Source organism: Sus scrofa, chromosome 13, assembly GCF_000003025.6.
Source record: "Sus scrofa isolate TJ Tabasco breed Duroc chromosome 13, Sscrofa11.1, whole genome shotgun sequence".
Classification (NCBI taxonomy): Eukaryota; Metazoa; Chordata; class Mammalia; order Artiodactyla; family Suidae; genus Sus; species Sus scrofa.
This window is the reverse complement of record NC_010455.5, coordinates 173676250-173694262: the sequence shown is the minus strand read 5'-3', so window position 1 is coordinate 173694262 and position 18013 is coordinate 173676250. Positions and strand designations below refer to the sequence as shown.

The 18013-nt window shown below is 33.6% G+C and overlaps 1 protein-coding gene across 1 annotated transcript in view; it reads right to left on the bottom strand.

Moving 5' to 3' along the window:
• GBE1 (1,4-alpha-glucan branching enzyme 1) overlaps positions 1–18013 on the bottom strand; it is a 275246-nt gene that overhangs the window by 215384 nt on the left and 41849 nt on the right. Inside the window, exon 2 of the mRNA XM_021070783.1 lies at positions 7267–7436. Within this exon, the coding sequence (XP_020926442.1) occupies positions 7267–7436 (170 nt within the window). The remainder of the gene's footprint in view (positions 1–7266; positions 7437–18013) is intronic.

The following is an 18013-nucleotide window of genomic DNA, read 5'->3' as shown; positions in this document are numbered from 1 at the left end:
TGGGTTAAGGATCCAGTGTTGCCGTGAGCTGTGGTGTAGGTTGCAGACACGGCTCAGATTCTGCATTGCTGTGGCTCTGGCATAGGCTGGCAGCTACAGCTCTGGTTGGACCCCTACCCTGGCAACCTCCATATGCTGTGGGAGCTGCCTTATAAAAGGCAAAAAGACAAATAAATAAATAAATAAATAATAATAAAAATAATCCTGTTAGGCATTATAATAATGCTAACTCATCCAGCACAACAACTGGGGCCAGAAGTTGGTACATATATTGAAAATATTGGTTAAAGCAGAGAATGATTACATAAATAGTAAAATTTATATGTAAATAGTAAAAATTTTATTTTAACTTAAAACACAAATATAAATATTCACCCACCTTCTGATATAAGATTAGAGCCATTTCTTGAAGTTTAGGTCCTCTGATTAGGATTCTGTATCATCTTTCTTATATAAACCTATATCTACAATGCAATATCTATAATTTTTTATTTCCTTTGGATTAAAATAGAATGGAAGCTAAAAGGTGTATGCAAAATAATCTGCCTATGAAATTGTTAGATTCATATCATTTTTTGCAGTTCACTTGTGAAAGCATAATTCAAAATAACGTCCTTACTGAGATTTTTCCCAATACATAATTTCTTTTGCTGTCACGCTCATGGTTCATCACTTTATATAATATTATATTACAGAATTACAATGGGAAGAATGGGCATTCACAGGCTTGGAAGCAGATGGAAAATTGACTCACCACAAGCACACAAAGCAATTGGCATAAGCAGAACCACATCCTTGAAGCAGACCATAGTCTATGCCCCATGCATGCTCAGTAACCTGCAGGAAGCAGTATCATTTACAGTGATTCCCTCCAGAAGAAATAAATTCAGTAAGTCTAATAAGTGGACAATGGTTAAGTAAACCTCCACTGTATATCTATTCCATTGAAAGTGAACAATCCATCGGCAAGCACACATAAAATGGCTGGGAGAATTAACTTCACGTTGGAAAGCTAGAGAAAGTTCTGACCACTTTCTACAAAAACACCTATTGGCTGATTTGTTATTTTAAGTTCACTTACATCTAAGAGGCCATTTCTCAGCCTCGGTGCTGGTGTGGTTAACAGCCCTAAAGCCTTCTATCTCTACCTTGTACTCTGCCACCCTGTCACCAAAACATTTGTAACAGAGCTCCCAGGACCACCCTGGAAAGTCACTTTCTAAAAACACCATAATCTCCAATAAGCCACTGAAGGAAGGCACATAACAAAAATACATACAAAGAGGACCCACAGAAAGTTGAAAATGTCTGCATAGCAAAAGACTCCTTGAAATGCCATTTGAATCCAAAGGTCAGTAGATATTCCAGAGAAAACTTCTCAATAATCTAAGTTGGAGCACTACCCTACCTGACACCAACTCATCTCTGCTGCCACAAAAAACAAACAAACAAACAAACAAACAAAACCTACAAAATATCTCAAATACCAAAACTCTGAAAAGGTTATACTTTATATTATGAAGATATGTTATTTGCCACAGGGCTGATTTTAATATTTTTCTCAATTTTTCATAAGTGTCTGTAAAATCAAATTCTGCTTCTGGTCTCATTGACAATAGGGGTTGGCCAAATTATCTGGTTAATGAAACGCAAGTACAAATCACATTTGCCACTTTTAAGTTGAAGCTTTTAGAGCCACGGCAAGTTTTCTCCATTGCTCTTTCTCTCTCTCAGGAGATCAGCACATCCCACACAGGGGATGATCTTTCACCCTGGATCCTGGAAAGACCTTAAAACTTGGGGCAGAGCCACTGCTGACAATTTCAGCCAACTTGAGCAAGAAATGGCCTTTGTTACTGTAAGCCATTAAAACGGTTTTTTGTAACATGCCATACCACAGTGAAAGCTAACACAACCACCATGGATTTAGTTGAAGAAAGAGAATACAAAGAAGGTGGACATCAAAACTATATCTTCCAACCATAAAGGGCTTTTTTTTTTTTTTTTTTTCTTTTTATGGCATATGGAACTTTCCAGGCTAGGGGTTAAATCCCACAGCCACAGCAATAGGGGATCCGAACAACATGTGCAACTTATGCCACATCTTGTGACAAGGCCAGATCCTTAATCTACTGAAAGGCCAGGGATCAAACTTGCATTCTCATGGACTTCTAAATCAATAAAAAATGATCACTAATTTTTAGATCAGTGTTTCTCAAACTATCTATCATGATGGACCAGTTAACTTTCCTTTCTCAAACTATCTATGATGATGGACAAGTTCCCTTTCCTTTTTAATTTTCCAATCTATTATAGACCAATACTTGCATAAAATATAAAAAAAGAATTCTTAGAAAATAAAAGATGCTTTCAAATTTTAAGTCCTGATACTTGTATAATCATTCTTAGATTCCACAGAAATAAAGTTACTCTGTGGAACTATTAAAGTTCCTAAATGCCTATTCCCCAGTTCTGACAATATATTATTGCAAGCCAATTACATGGCACGAAACCACACCACTCTGCAAAGCACTGTTTCAGAGGGTGTGGAATTAAGAGATCTAAAGGCTTCTGTGATGACATAAACTTCTTGGCAATTGCCTAACTGGAAACTAAACTGTAGCAAATTTCATCTAGAAAACAGTTTAAAAAATTCCTTAGTATCTTTCCCACTCTGCAAAAACCTCTGTGGATCCTTTTTTCTATAGGCATAAAAATCAGGTGTTTTTTTTTTTTTTTTCTTTTTTTTTCCGGTCTATCAATGATAGACATTTGGGTTATTTGAAAAGTGCCTCGCTCCCAGACTTAGTAATTTTAAATGAAATGTTTTCAGTTATAGCGAATAGGAACCCAATTATTTTATATTGACATATGTAGTTTACCGCCTTTCTCTCTACTTATTATTATCTAGCTACTGGAAAGCAGCTAGTTTTCTCCAATTATTTAGCAACCTACAATAAACATGATTGAGTTCTAAAACCCAAGTATATTTTAAATCACATTTAATTTTCTAAAGAATAAATCTTTCGTTTATTAAAGATGATTCAAAGTTTCAGAAATTCATCTCAAGGCTTTAAAGTAGTTTCTGGCTGTCCTAGAAATACTTTTGGGGTGGTAAGATTCCAATCTTGATGAATGTCATTATATATCCACTCTCCTAGGTTGCTGCAGCAGCTGCTAGCTGCTTAAAAAGCTGTTCTAAAAAAAAAAAAAAAAAAAAAAAAATGACTGAAAGGAAAAGAAATGAGTCTTCATTTTCTCTCAAATGAAGAAAAATATGGGTAATACATTTAAAGTGAAGGTGTTTTCCAAGTTTTAAAAATGTGGATGGCAAAAGCCAGTACCACCTCAGTTTGGGCAAAACAGAGACTAAATCATTTGATTTTTGTAAGGTTCAACTGCCTTTTGAAATTAATAGTAATTTTTTAATAAGGAAAAAAAAAGACCTATGCAAATTAAAGTACTTTCTCAATCTTGTCAACTAAGATTTCTGTAGCATTGAATAATGTATAAAATGTCCTCACATTTGCAATGTAGTTAGTACTTAAGAGCAACCCAGTTAGGAAAGTAAGAGGAATATCATCACCTTTATTCCTACAAAGCCAGATGAAGAACCATGCTTAGAGAAAACCACTATGGTTTCAAACACTAAATCCACATTTTCTCTCTCTTTTTTTTTTTTCCTACCCACCAATTCATGGTCAGTTCTTTCTTAAAGATCATTTATTCCTGACAACAATAAGCATTTGTAGCTAGGGTATTTTTAGATCAGCTGGCAAAAAAAATACACTAGAAAATACCAGCAGTATTATGAGTAAGCCCTGAGAAAAAAGTATGGTGCAATTTCTAAGATGATTAGAAGAGGAGAGAGACATCACAATATGCTAACATATTCTGATTACTGGTTTAATATTCTATAATATAGAATTAAAGTCTAGATAGTCTTTAATTTTATTATCTTCTGGAAAAATATCAGAAATAGATGGCTAATCATTAAGATAAAAATTGAACTAAGAACATTTCCTTTTACTGTTTTCCTGTTATTGTAAATATAAGTAATAGTCAATTTATTCCTTAGCAGATATAAGACTTTTGCTGTTGGATGTTTGAAGACATGTTTTATATTTTCTGTAGAGGTACAAAGAAGAGGTAGGTACAAAAGCAATGTCTTAAATTATATACATATAGCCTTTCATGATAAAATCATAAGTAAAATTATGGTACTTTTCAACTCATTGCCAATAGGTACAGAAGCAATAGGGGGTTTTTTGGTGATATTTCAAGTACATATATAGAAGTTAAGCTTATTGTTAGACAGGATGACAAAGGAAGGAAGAGAATTCTTTAAAATGATCTGTGTTAACAGTTAGAGATTATTTCCACAGAATCTTTTAAGTTTACTGCTGTTTCAATTTAGTTGATAAATATGAAGTTACATTTATACAGTTAAATCCTTTTTAAAACATTTTAATATCATTAGCAAAACCATCTAGAACAATTTAATTAATCTTTGCATTTTCTAACTTTAAAATATCTACTGTAATTTTTAGCTAATTAACACAAATTTATTTTTCCTTCAGTTTGGTACAAATTTATACATTGGAAGACTTACCATAAAATCTAAGACATTTTTGATGCTGAGAAAAACCTCAACAACAGCAAAAAAATAACTTTATTCTTGTTCAACTCTTCTTAGACATAAAAGATAGATTTTTATATAAATAAGGGAAAAATATAGAATTCCTTGTGTTTTTTTTTTTTTTTAAAGCATGGTTAGTTCAGTAACTTATGAGTATATTTTCAGCTATGTTGTCATTATTATCAAAATTCTGTATTCCACAAAGTCATATTAAATTAATACTCGGGTGAACATTTTTTCAAAGACATACTATTTTAAATGCATTATTAACCCAGAATTTTGGGTCTGCTCTCAATTTGAAATTTTTTCTTTTTCTTTTCTTTTTTTTTTTAAGTCAAAACTCTTCAGTGAAAAAAAGTTTGAGATCCCACACATAAAAAGATACTGAGAACTTGTAATGGGGCAGAAAAAAGATATACTTTCATCTAGAGAAGAAAATAGATTAGACATTTATATTTCACCTACATGCTGCCTGTTAATTAACAGTTAACTATATTCTATCATGATTAACTATTATGTATCACAATTTCACTTGTCTTAGTCTTTCTCATCTCTCCATTAAAAATAACAACCCATAGACTAAATCTGATATTCTTTGTGCCCTTAGACACTAAAGAAATACTGCCTAATTGAAAATAATTGACTAAACATTGTTTCAAGTATATGGAGAGATTTCAAATTATGTGATATACCTTCAAAAAGTGTAAGATTTTCAAAAATCAAATGAAATAGAAAAAAGTTAAAAGGATGGTTTTACATAAAAAAGGGAACTAGATAATTTTTAGTTTTCTCTTTGAGGAAGATTTTCTAAATTATTTTTTTTCTTTTCTAATATAATGATTTTTTCCATTATAGCTGGTTTACATTTAACTTTTAACATTTAAGTGTTAAATCCTAAGTCATTAAAATTTTCAAATAAAATTTCCAAACACACATATGGCCCAGTTAGATTTACAAGGCACAACTTTTAATAATTCAGCATTAGTCATTATGATAGCTACCAGATCTAGTTTTCATATAGTTCCCTCCCCATATTTTTCTTTTGCTAAATCCTATATAGTGGATTCAGACAAAGGTGGTCACTGAGCACTTGAAATAAGGTTAGTGCAAATGAGAAACTCAGTTTAAAGTTTTATTTAATCTTAATTACTTTATTAAATTTTGAAATCATTACTCAATTGAGTTACTAGAACCTTTACCAGTATTTGGAGAAACTTGGATATGTACTTTAAAACTGAAAACTTTATTAAATTAAAATATAGATCAAGTATTTCCAATGAAAAATACTTACCAGATTCAGAAGATGCAGTACAAAAGAATAAAAATATGCTATTAACAAATTCCATATTGACTACATGTTAATAATATTTTGATAAATTTGATAAGTAAAATTTATCATTATTAAAATTTATTCAATTCTTCTTCTTTACTATTTTTATACAGCTACTAAAATCTTTGAATTATGTAAGTAGTATTCACTGTATTTCTCAGACAATATAAATAAACTCAAAACTTTTTTTAAAAGTCAGGTTCCTTAAGGTATAATTTACATATAGTAAAATTCACTCTTATGTGTAAATTTCTATAAATTCTCACAAATGTAGGCAGTCATGTAACCACCACTACAATCAAGACATAAAACATTTTCATCACTCCAAAAAGTCCCATTATGTTTCTCTGTAATCAACTTACACCTCCTACTCCCAAACCCTGACAGCTCATTTTTCAGTCCCTACAGTTTTGCTCTTTCCAGAATAGTATAGCAAGTAGACTTCTGAGCACATGAAAATCAGATTTGAAAGACTATATGACCCTACAGTACTAAAGGTTCATTATCATTCTGATACCTACTTTCCTGGTATTACAAACATTTTGCCAAGGCCTATTTTTCCAGTTATTCCATTTTCAAAACTGAGCTTTCGTCCTTGTCACTATCACAGTAATTTATTTATATTTATAGACTCAATCTGAGCAGACTCTATTAGAGTTATTTACATACAGGTCTTCCTTCCACTAGACTGCAAGCTCAAAGCTTGACTTTTAGAACTACTACGTTTTCCTTGGATTTAACTGCCTAGTGAAATTAACAGTGCAGATAACAAGGCTGAGAATAATTTCGCACTGTGTTATTAAAAAAGGGGGGGGGGATGACTGATGAAGTTCATCCTCTAGATTAAGTGTCTACTTTTATTGAAGTCTCAAAAAAGGATATTAGAGGATCCAAGAACTACAGTACCACCTAACCAGCAGCAAATACTGGTAGAGATTTAACCTACACCAATATCTTTTCCTAGATTGCTCTTGGTTTTGTCAGAGCTTGCTACCAAAATTGAATAAATTTGGAGAAGTCTGCCTAATGCTGTCTCCCTCATAAACTCTGTTATTTCTGGTACATGACTGTATAGAAAATAAAGTTTTTTAAGAAACACAGGTAGTATCACATTACAGCAGAAACACCTTTACCACAAAAAGGTATGAAAACATAATAAATTCTATAGCTCTATCTGAAAAGTAGAATATTCGTAGTCAACAATCTTCATAAAGTGAAATATATGAACTATAATGTCGATGTTCTAAGTGAATATATTAAATATTACAGCTGACTATAATGCTCCCAAAATACTTACTGAAGTCTCCAGTAAGAAAAACTCCTTCTGCTCCTGGGGCCCATTCCTTGCAGTACAAACCACCATCAGCACATCTGTGGATGCCAAATGATTCATAACCTCTGGAAAACTTATCAATACCACCTTCGTTCTCTCCAAAGTTGGTCAAAGTCTGGTTAAAACGCTTATACCTTTGAAAAAGTGTAAAAGAAAGGAAATTGAAAAATTAATCATCTTCCAGAAGAGCTGCTGTAATTAAGTAACTGCTTTACTTTTATTCAGAAAAAAAAAAAAAGACATCATTAAAGAAGAATGATGTGAATAAATTTCATTCATTGGGAGAGTTACCTGGTAGGATAAAATCATTCTTATCTCAAACTGAACTAATCCAACCAACTTTTTTTTTGTAATTTCAACCATTTTGTTATAAAAGAGAAAATATGATGCTTATGTTATTCCACGAGTATTTTAAAATCAGCACTAGAGCAACTTCTGTGTCAGGACAGTATAATGAGGAGTTCCTGTCGTGGCTCAGCGGTTAAAGAACCCAACTAGTATCCATGAGGATGTGGGTTTGATCCCTGGCCTTACTCAGTGGGTTAAGGATCTGGTGCTGCCATGAGCTTCGGTGTAGGTTGCAGAATGCAGCTCAGATCCCGCTTTGCTGTGGCTCTGGCATGGGCCGGCAGCTACAGCTCTGAATGGACCTCTAGCTTGGGAACCTCCATATGCCATCGGTGTGGCCCTAAAAGACAGAAAGACAGAAGAAAAAAAAAAAAAAAAAAGACAGTATAATGAGGGAACATCTCTACATCTCTTTCCTCTGACCTCTAAAAAAACGAAAGAAAAATAGTTAAAAACCAGCAAGAAAATTAAAATTACCCTACAGCAGATTTGGCACACTTTTCCTGTTAGGGGGCAGATCGTAAATATTTTAGGCTATGTCAGCCAAATGGTTTCTGTCACAACTACTCAACTGTGTCTCTGAAGCATGAAAATTAGCCACAGACAACATGTAAATGAATGGGTATGGTTGTGTTCCAATAATAATTTATTTACAAAAACAGGTGGTGGAGCCAAATTTGTCCATAGGCTGTAGTTTGCCTAGCCCTGCCCTATGGTAACTTAGCACAGAAAGAACATATATCACCTCAAACTAAAAAGCTAGTGGCCAGGAGAAGAAACCAAAGATTTCTTTCCAAGCAGGACTGAGAACAGCACATGGCTGCTCCTGACTCTCTTAGATCCCCAGAGTCCATATTCATGACAGGTACACCAAAAACGTACTACTATATTCACATATTAGCACCAAGTCTGGGGAGAAAGACAAAACTGGTAGAACTAAAGAAGTGAAGCTTGTGGCGGGTGCCTTCTGTCAGAAGTGAAAATTCAAGAACTAAACCATGAATCGAGCAATGCCCATACACTTCCCTGCACTTCCCCATACCCTGGGGGTGATCAATAAAAGTCCCAGGAAGTCTTGAATCCAAGTAGGGGATATACACAGAATATACAAAATTTGAGAAGCTAACTAGCGAAGAACTTCTCAACTCAGCTGAATAAGAAAACAATCTTTCCACAAATATTTCAAATATAACTTCAACTTTAAAATGAATTGAATAAGAACAAAAGCCGAGACATTATATTATAGAACAACAGAATGAGAAGTAAAATTAGACTGCAGACCCAAGGAAATAAAAAGAGGAACAAAATTATATCATTTGAAAACAATAAATGAATTAGAATTAGCAAGGAACAAAATGTATATATAACAAAAATAACAAAGTATTAGGTAAATGAAAAATTGGAAATTGATAGCATTAGAAGGGAAAAACAAAAAAAGCTGAAAATATTAACGAAAAGTTAAGAGATATGCAAAATTCAGGCGAAAAAAATGATCCAAATAAGGATAGCTGGTGACTCTGAAGAACAAACTAAATAAAATGAATATAAAAGATACAATTGGACAATCTATCCTATAGAATTAAATCTGCATAGTAAAAATAACACACTATGTTTTAAGAAAAATTTACAGAATGTACAAATGCACAAACATTCACAAAGCATCTTCCAGTTTAAGCTACTGAAATTCAAAGGAGAGAGAAATAAAGCTATAGATAACTGGTATAAGAAAGGGGAAGAGGACATTTTTTTGCAAAGGAACATTGAAGACCAAAAGATAACAAAGCCACGCCCACACAATTCTGAGAAGGAAAAGTGGTAATCTAAGGATATTATATGAGACAAATCTCTGGTTCAAACCTAAGGAATTCTTTAAATATTGCCAAATTTTAAAATAATTTTAAGTTTATGACACTAATGAACCATTCCTGAAGAGAAAAAAAAAATACTTTCTATAAAAAAATTAGGCAATTAAAAGACTAAACACACACACACACATATACAGAGGAATAGACAGTCATTGCAGTCATGTGGCTAAGCCCTGAGTCTTTAAACACACAACCATGGCTAGACAATTGTGTAATTATGTGACTGTGATAGTGAAAAAGAATGCCAATGGACAAATGAAAATTTGATTTATACTAAAAAAAAACAAGAGATAAGTGAAAGGGAGATGAAATACAGCACAAGAGTGGTCAGATCCCTATTTTATTATAACAGAATCACTCAACATTGACTGTCATCATTAAATGTTTTGATCTCTTTATAAATCTTGGATGGGCACTTTAGAAAATAGCATCTCAGTGTAAAGAAAGCTGCATGTGAATTTCAGCCATTTCCTTCATTTTACTTCAGTTTTTTTTTGTTTAAAATTAAATTTAACACACATTTATTTTTCCTCATGTTTTATTATATTATTTCTATCAAACTATTTCTCTATACTTTTACTTATAAATAAGTATATAAAAATATAAATAATGAAGTTCTCTTAATACCGGTGATGATTTTTTTGTGTTTTTTGGTGGGGTTTCTATTTACTTTCTCCCTTGCATTGTTCTAATTATTTATAAGAAAGAAATATTATTTAAATAAAAATATGTTTTTCCTGGAACTATAAAATTTTTAGATTATTAAAATGTCTATATAATCCTATAAGATATTCTGGAAGAATTTTACTGGGTATGTAAAAGTATGGCTTATAAAATTTGGGAAATTGAAATAATTTAAAACAGATCAACAGGACAAAACTGAGTTCCTGAAATAGACATGAACACAAAAAGAAATTAAACACATCAAAAAAGGATATTTCAAATCAATAAGGATGGCTTACCAAATAAAATACTGGAATCTAAGTTTATAAAAATTGATCTCTAAAACCAAAATAACTTTTAAACATAAAATTTATAAATATATATTCATTTATTTTTATATATATATATTTTTTTTTCTACCGTACAGCATGGTGACCCAGTTACACATACACGTATACATTCTTTTTTCTCACATTACGTGTTCCATCATAATTGACTAGACAGAGTTCCCAGTGCTACACAACAGGATCCCATTGCTAATCCATCCCGAAGGCAACATTCTGCATCTATTTACCCCAAGCTCCCACCTCACACCAATCAGAATGGCCATCATTAATAAATCCACAAATAACAAATGCTGGAGGGGGTGCGGAGAAAAGGGAACCCTCCTGCACTGTTGGTGGGAATGTAAGCTGGTACAACCACTATGGAGAACAGTATGGAGGTACCTTAGAAAACTATACATAGAACTACCATATGACCCAGCAATCCCACTCTTGGGCATATATCCGGACAAAACTCTACTTAAAAGAGACACATGCACCCGCATGTTCATTGCAGCACTATTCGCAATAGCCAATACATGGAATCAACCCAAATGTCCACTGATAGATGATCGGATCAGGAAGATGTGGTATATATATATACTATGGAATACTACTCCTCCATAAAAAAGAACAAAATAATGCCATTTGCAGCAACATGGATGGAACTAGAGACTCTCATCCTGAGTGAAGTAACTCAGAAAGAGAAAGACAAATACCATATGATATCACATATCTGGAATCTAATATATGGCACAAAGTTATAAATATTAAAAGTAAAAGTTTAAAAAACCAAGAGTTCACAGAAAAGGAAGTACAAATGGCCAGTAAACACTTGAAAAGATGCACAAATTCATACATAATGAAGAGGTGTAAACCTAAATTTCAAATTTTCATTTTCTACCTAAAAGACCAAAAAACATGTCTGTGTGGACAGAGTGCAGGGCCAGGAAAAAGACATTCCCAAATACTCTTTAATGAAATATAAATTAGACAACAATTTGGTATCAGCCATGAATATTTCAAAATCACACTCTTCAACTAAATAATTCCATTTTTAGAAATTTATCCCTCATATATATTGCACAAGGAATCAAAGACACCTATGTTTACAATGATCATTACAGCATTATTTAATATACTGAGCCATGGAAAATACCTACCTGTTCAACAAGGGAGGCCGAGCTAACCATGGAACATCCAAACAACAGATTACACAAGATCCATTAGGAAGAATGAGGTAGAGCAAAATGTGCTGATATGGAAAGATGCCCAACATAGGTTGGGGAAAAAAGTTGCAGAGCAGTTTTCTATAAGCATCTATTTGTACAAAGAAATATACATACAGCTATAGATGGCATATACATGGTACTTTCACACGGCCTCTTCCTCTCCACCAGAAGTTGGATTCCAAATGAGGTGGAGTGAGCAGAAGCCTTGAGCCTCTCTAGTCCCACCACACTCAACACATCTGCTTCAAAGACAAGAAGAGGTATAGCACAGAATCTAATCAGAGGAGTACAGTGCCTATGGAAGTGGTGGGTGTGACTAGAATGTTTCATATATGACCCCCTTTTGTATTGTATGTATGTATGTGTGTGTGTGTATATATATATGTATATATGTATATATACACACAACATACAAATACACATGCCCCCTTGTGAGTGCACATGCCCATAGTTTTATAAAAATCCAAATTACATTTAATCCATTATTTGAAACAAATTAACTTTTATTTATTTTTTATTTATTTTTTTAGGGCCACACCCATGGCATATGGAGGTTCCCAGGCTAGTGGCTGAATCCGAGCTGTTGCTACTCACCTACACCACAGCCACATCTGCGACCTCTCCCACAGCTCACTGGAAACTCTGGGTCCTTAACCCACTGATGGAGGCCAGGAATTGAACCTGCATCCTCATGGATAATAGTCAGATTCATTTCCAATGAGGCATGATAAGAACTCCCAAATTAACTTTTAATGAAATAATATAACCTCAGTCTCACTGACAGTCTTTATTCCAGAAGGACACAAACTGAACCACTGACAGGAGCCAGGCAGGTATCATAAATATGAGGAGCTGGTCCCGTGTAAGAAATACAAAAGGGCAAGCCTGATGATAAAAGAATGACCAATGAGGTTAGCTTTAGGGTATGGAAAACAATGCAGGAAGGAACTCGGGTGAGATTGAAAGCACAAAGTCCATGGAAAAGTGATAGCATCTATTTAATAACTATAGCCTATGACTATCAAGCATTTGCCAAATCAGAATGAAAAAAAATCCAGATTTTTCTATGAACTCTCCCTAATTTAACATTGGCAACTGTTTCAAATTACTTCAAATACTGATCTGGACCAAAAATAAAAATAAAAAAGGCAATACAACAACAACAACAACAAAAAAAACCACCTCAATCTACGGATCTAATGAGAGAGTTGTATGCAAACTCTTTCACACTTTCTAAATTCTACGAGAAAATGATTTTTACCTCTTATAGATATCTTTCAACTGTAACTCCTGGTGTATGGAAACTCATCTATATTAAACAAATAAGCAATAACATCCAATAAAATGATCAAACAGTAAGAAACAGCAAAACAAATCTGGATTTAGAGTTAAAAAAACACAAAAACATACATTATCAAAATATAAGGAAAATTATTGATTTTTTAAAAAGAGTTATCAATTTTAAGAGGCAAATAAATGTGGAAATAGTTATATCATCAATGTGGTTATAATGTCTTTAAAACACAATTTTAGATTTATATAAAGTTTAAGTTAAAAAATAATCATTCTTAAGAAGTTTTCTAAGATACGTACAAATGTTCCATTTACTAAAAATTGAAGAGAAACAGGATTATAGCATGATATTACTTTAACTAAATATCTTGACTTCCTCAAGGTCAGCCCTATAGCTTCTGATACAGAAATACACATTCCACTTTGAAATCACTGTGACTCAAAAAAGAAAATGCCTGAGGATATAGCAAGCTCATCATGCCTGTGCCCTCTCCTACTACCCTCGTCTCTCTTAATATTTTGCTATGAATTTATAGAATATTTAAAAACTGGGTCAAGTTCTTGGTAACTGAGAACATAAAATGAAGTCAGTATTGCAACTAGCATTTTGTACAGATACAAAAATATTATCAGATTTGAACTCTACATTGATGTTTTTAATCCTTTTTTTTACAAAGAAAGAAATAGAGGCACAGATAACTATGTTAAATTGCCCAAGGTCAGGAAGGTTAGATACAATAGAGACATGAAAAAAAGTATCATTCATCACAAAAGGTATATTTTAAGTAAGTCAAGAGACAAAAATCTCAAATTAAAAGTCACATTTTCCTTTGAAAAAAAGCCCTTTAAGTTTTATTCATAAGGCTATTAATCTTATAATTAATAGAATCAGCTAAATCTCTGGAAAGAAACAGTGTAGGTTCAAATCCTGTTACAAACTATATATATGGTCTCGAACAAATCACTTAACCTCCATTTTCCTTAATTTCTTCTCCTGTTAAGTGGGGGAACCTCATAGTTTATAAGGAATCAATGAAATCAAACTAGGAGCCATCCCCACAGTAGCCAGCAATCGCTCTATAATTGTAAGCTGTAACTTTTTACCACCTCAGGGAGAGGCCATGCTGTAATATGCTTTTTAATTCACAATTTTTAACTTATAACACTTGTTTAGACTGAAATGTACATAGCAATTAATAGCAAAAACTAGAGTTCCGTTGTGGCTCAGCGGTAGCAAACCTGACTAGTATCCACAAGGCCGCAGATTCAATACCTGGCCTTGTTCAGTGGGTTAAGGATCCGGCATTGCTGTGAGCTGTGGCACAAGTCCCACACATGGCTCAGATCTGGTGTTGCTATGGCTGAGGTGTAGGCCAGCAGCTTCACCTCCAATTTGATCCCTAGCCTGGAAACTTCCATATGTCTCAGCTGCAGCCCTAAAAAAAAGGACAAAAAAAATTATTAGCAAAAATTAAGGATTGTTTCTCCTTAAATTCCACAGTGTTTGAGAATACATTATTTTTTCCTGCTAAGAAACATTATAAATATGACATACTAACATATAACACATATTAACTTGAATGTATGAATTATAAAAAGTTTGGAAGAAAATTAAGTAAATTGGATTGACTAGGGAAAAAAAGTAGTTACTTTAGGGAAGTAGCAAAAGATAAGTTTGGGGGAAAAAAATGAAATAGGCTAAAATCTTTGCTCGCCTGTAAGACAGTTCACCCCAGATCTGTATTGAAGTTGTAATTTCAGGCAGGGTCGTGAACACAGGAGATTATGTCAGCGGAGACGGATCATACTTTATCTGGAAATGTCTAGGATGTAGAATTCTTTCTCAAGTACTTCTGAGTAGGCCTGAAATCCAAGTTACCCATTGGGGAAATTCCTTCCTTGCTAGCTTAATTCTCAAGATTTTATATTGTCATCTGCTTCCTAGGGGAGACTGGATTAGAGACAAGAAAAAGCACAGAAGTAAAAGCTCAACAGGAATTTTTAATAACTAAAAAAGGGGAAAATAAGGTTAAAGGAAGGGGAAATGGATTTTTTTTTTTTAAGGAAAAATATAGCTACTTAAATCAGCTTTTAAAAAGACTTCAAGGTGACTGGCAGAAACTTTCTTCTTAGAGCACAAAATATCCAGAATATACAAACATATATATATACAAGTCTGTCAAATGAAGGAGAGGCATTTAAGACTTTAAGGTGATTAGTTTATGTCTCTCAATCAAGGATAAGTATCAACAACAACCAAAAAGAAAAAAAAAAGGAAAAAAGAAAAAGAAAACCACAATATATTTATTACAGGATAAAAATATTTATTATGTTCTAATAGTTCAGTTACATAAAACAGGATCCTTCCCTTAGAAGTTCATCAGTCCAGTAGAAGACTGTTCAATACAGAGTAGGATAGGACTGAAATAAGCAAGTGTTTAACAAAATAATAAGCAAGACAACAGAAAGAACGAGTGGAAGAAAAGGAGATTAGAAAAGGCTTTAAAAAGTGGCTGGTATTTGTGCTATATCTTAAAGGATGAGTGGTATATTTTGACAGTTGGAGAAAAAAAAACAAAGAGAACATTATATGTGGTTCTTATGGACATGACCACTAGCTGCACGTAGCCAGAGCAGAGAATGAGTAGAAACCTAATGGCCAATCAAGATGGAAAAGATGATTTGCAGCTAGGAAATAAATTAAGTAAAAAAATTAAAAACTGTAAGACTTTACAGAAGAGATAACTGATACAATCAAAGACAGGTTTTTAAAGGAGCAGTTTGAAGGATGAATTTAGAAGGTAGAGTGTGGAGATTAATGAAACCTTTATTAAATAGACTAAACATTCAAAGTAAGGGGTTTGTGGACTCTTTTGTTATAGAAGATTGATCAATGAAAATAATTTAAAAATTGACATCATAGTAGACAGAGTTTCTCATTTTTGAACACAGTTCCTTATTTTTAAATGTTCAAATGTATTAATCAACAGATAAATATATATATTTTCAAAATTTCATTTAAAACTTTGGCAAAAATCAACTATAATAAAAAACTGTAAAAAAAGGAAAAAAAAATTTTATTAAAATTTTGGTGACATTGCTAATTTGTATTCAATTTAGCATATACTCTAAACTTATCTATCAGGAAGCAGTAAAAAATGGGAACACTTAAGTAAAAGTGACATGCAAGGAGTAGTAAAATCTATAAATCTATTCCACAAATACTACTAAGCATCTTGTCCAGTGCTATGCTAGTCAATGAGAACTGAGATTAAAGATATTGTAAGAGTTCCTGCCTTCAAGATATTCTTTGTTATGTGCAAGAGATAGTAAGGCAAAAAGTGAGAAAGCATTATGTAAAGCATAGATAAAGGCTTATAACCATAAAACAGAAGTGGCCAGGGAAAATTATCTGTTTTGCACATTTATGTACCCAAACACCTAAAACACTCACATATTTAAGTACTCAACAAGCAAACATTTAGTGAGCACCTATTACTTGCCACACTGTGGCTCAGAAATGGTGTTAGGATGGTTAGAATTAGGTTTAAGATTGGGATCATTATACCTGAGTTTGAATCTCAATCCTACCCTTTACCGACTATAAGTAAGACTCAATGTCTGAATCTGAAATAAGAACGGTAACAGGAACATATTTCATAAGATAATCAAATGATAATCAAATGAGATAATGTACATAAAATGCTTAGCATAATTAATACCTTTCACATGAAATGATGAAGAAACACACTGTTAGGGAATTCCCACTGTGACGCAGCAGAAATGAATCTGACTAGTATCCACGAAGACGCGGGTTTGATCCCTGGCCTAGCTCAGTGGGTCAAGGATCGGGCATTGCTGTGAGCTGTGGTACGTAAGTCGCAGACACGGCTCACATCCCGAGTTGCTGTGGCTGTGGCATAGGCTAGCAGCAGTAGTTCCCATTGGATCCCTAGCCTGGGAATTGCCATATGCCACGGGCGCAGCCCTAAAAAACAAATAAATAGATAAATAAATACACTGTTAGAACAATAAGCATGTTCAATATGAACGTAAGATTTGAGAACATGATAACTAAAGTCAATTACCTCTTCAAATATAAGAAAGACATAATCCACCCTAACTGGATGAGTCTCTTGTATTCACTCAGTCCCACTGCCCACCAGGTTTTGTGACTGGACCTATGACGGCTGTAGCTTGCAAGCAGCTCCTGGAAAAGGCCAGATACTACAGCATGGCCGTGTGCTGAAATAAAGGCCAAACTTTTAAAGGGATAAACTTGGACCAATAAGAGATAGAAAATGAGAAGTCATCCTCAGATAAACCCATCACTCTTGCACCTATAGGTCCCATGTGACTAAATAATCAGTTTTATAAGGAAATATATTATTTCATCTAAGATGTTCATGTTCATCGACTTGGATATTATATCAAGTTCAAACATATGGATCTACAAAAGTGAACAGGAAACCAGAGGACAGGCTGACCCAATCAAGACACCAACTGCCACCAGAAGCCAAAACACAGCCCCCTCGGCCCTCAGTGCTATTTAAGAAGAATGAAGACTATTCCTATGCTTTAGGTCTATTCTGGAGAACTGATAAAAACTGAGAGTAAGTAAAACAGTTCACTCCCAGCTTCTCATTTCTACTCAGACTGATAGTAACATGCATGTCTGTGGTTTCTAACTGAAGTAGTTTCTCTTACTATTACAACTCTTACCAATGCCTATGTTCCTAAGCTTTGGGGCTATTTGTCAATGAAATAAGTTCTTTTACATATGGAATTAATCTAAGACTAATTGGTACAGACAATGTACTATGCTCCAGACATGATGACACACTAGAGAAAGGACAGATTTTAGAGATAAAAGGTTTGGTTCTTCTAATGCTAGGTCCATTAGCAAGCTGACCTTAGATTTTTCACTTTATGATCTCGGAGATTCAGCCTCCTCACTTATAAAACAGAAAGGTAATAGCACTGATGT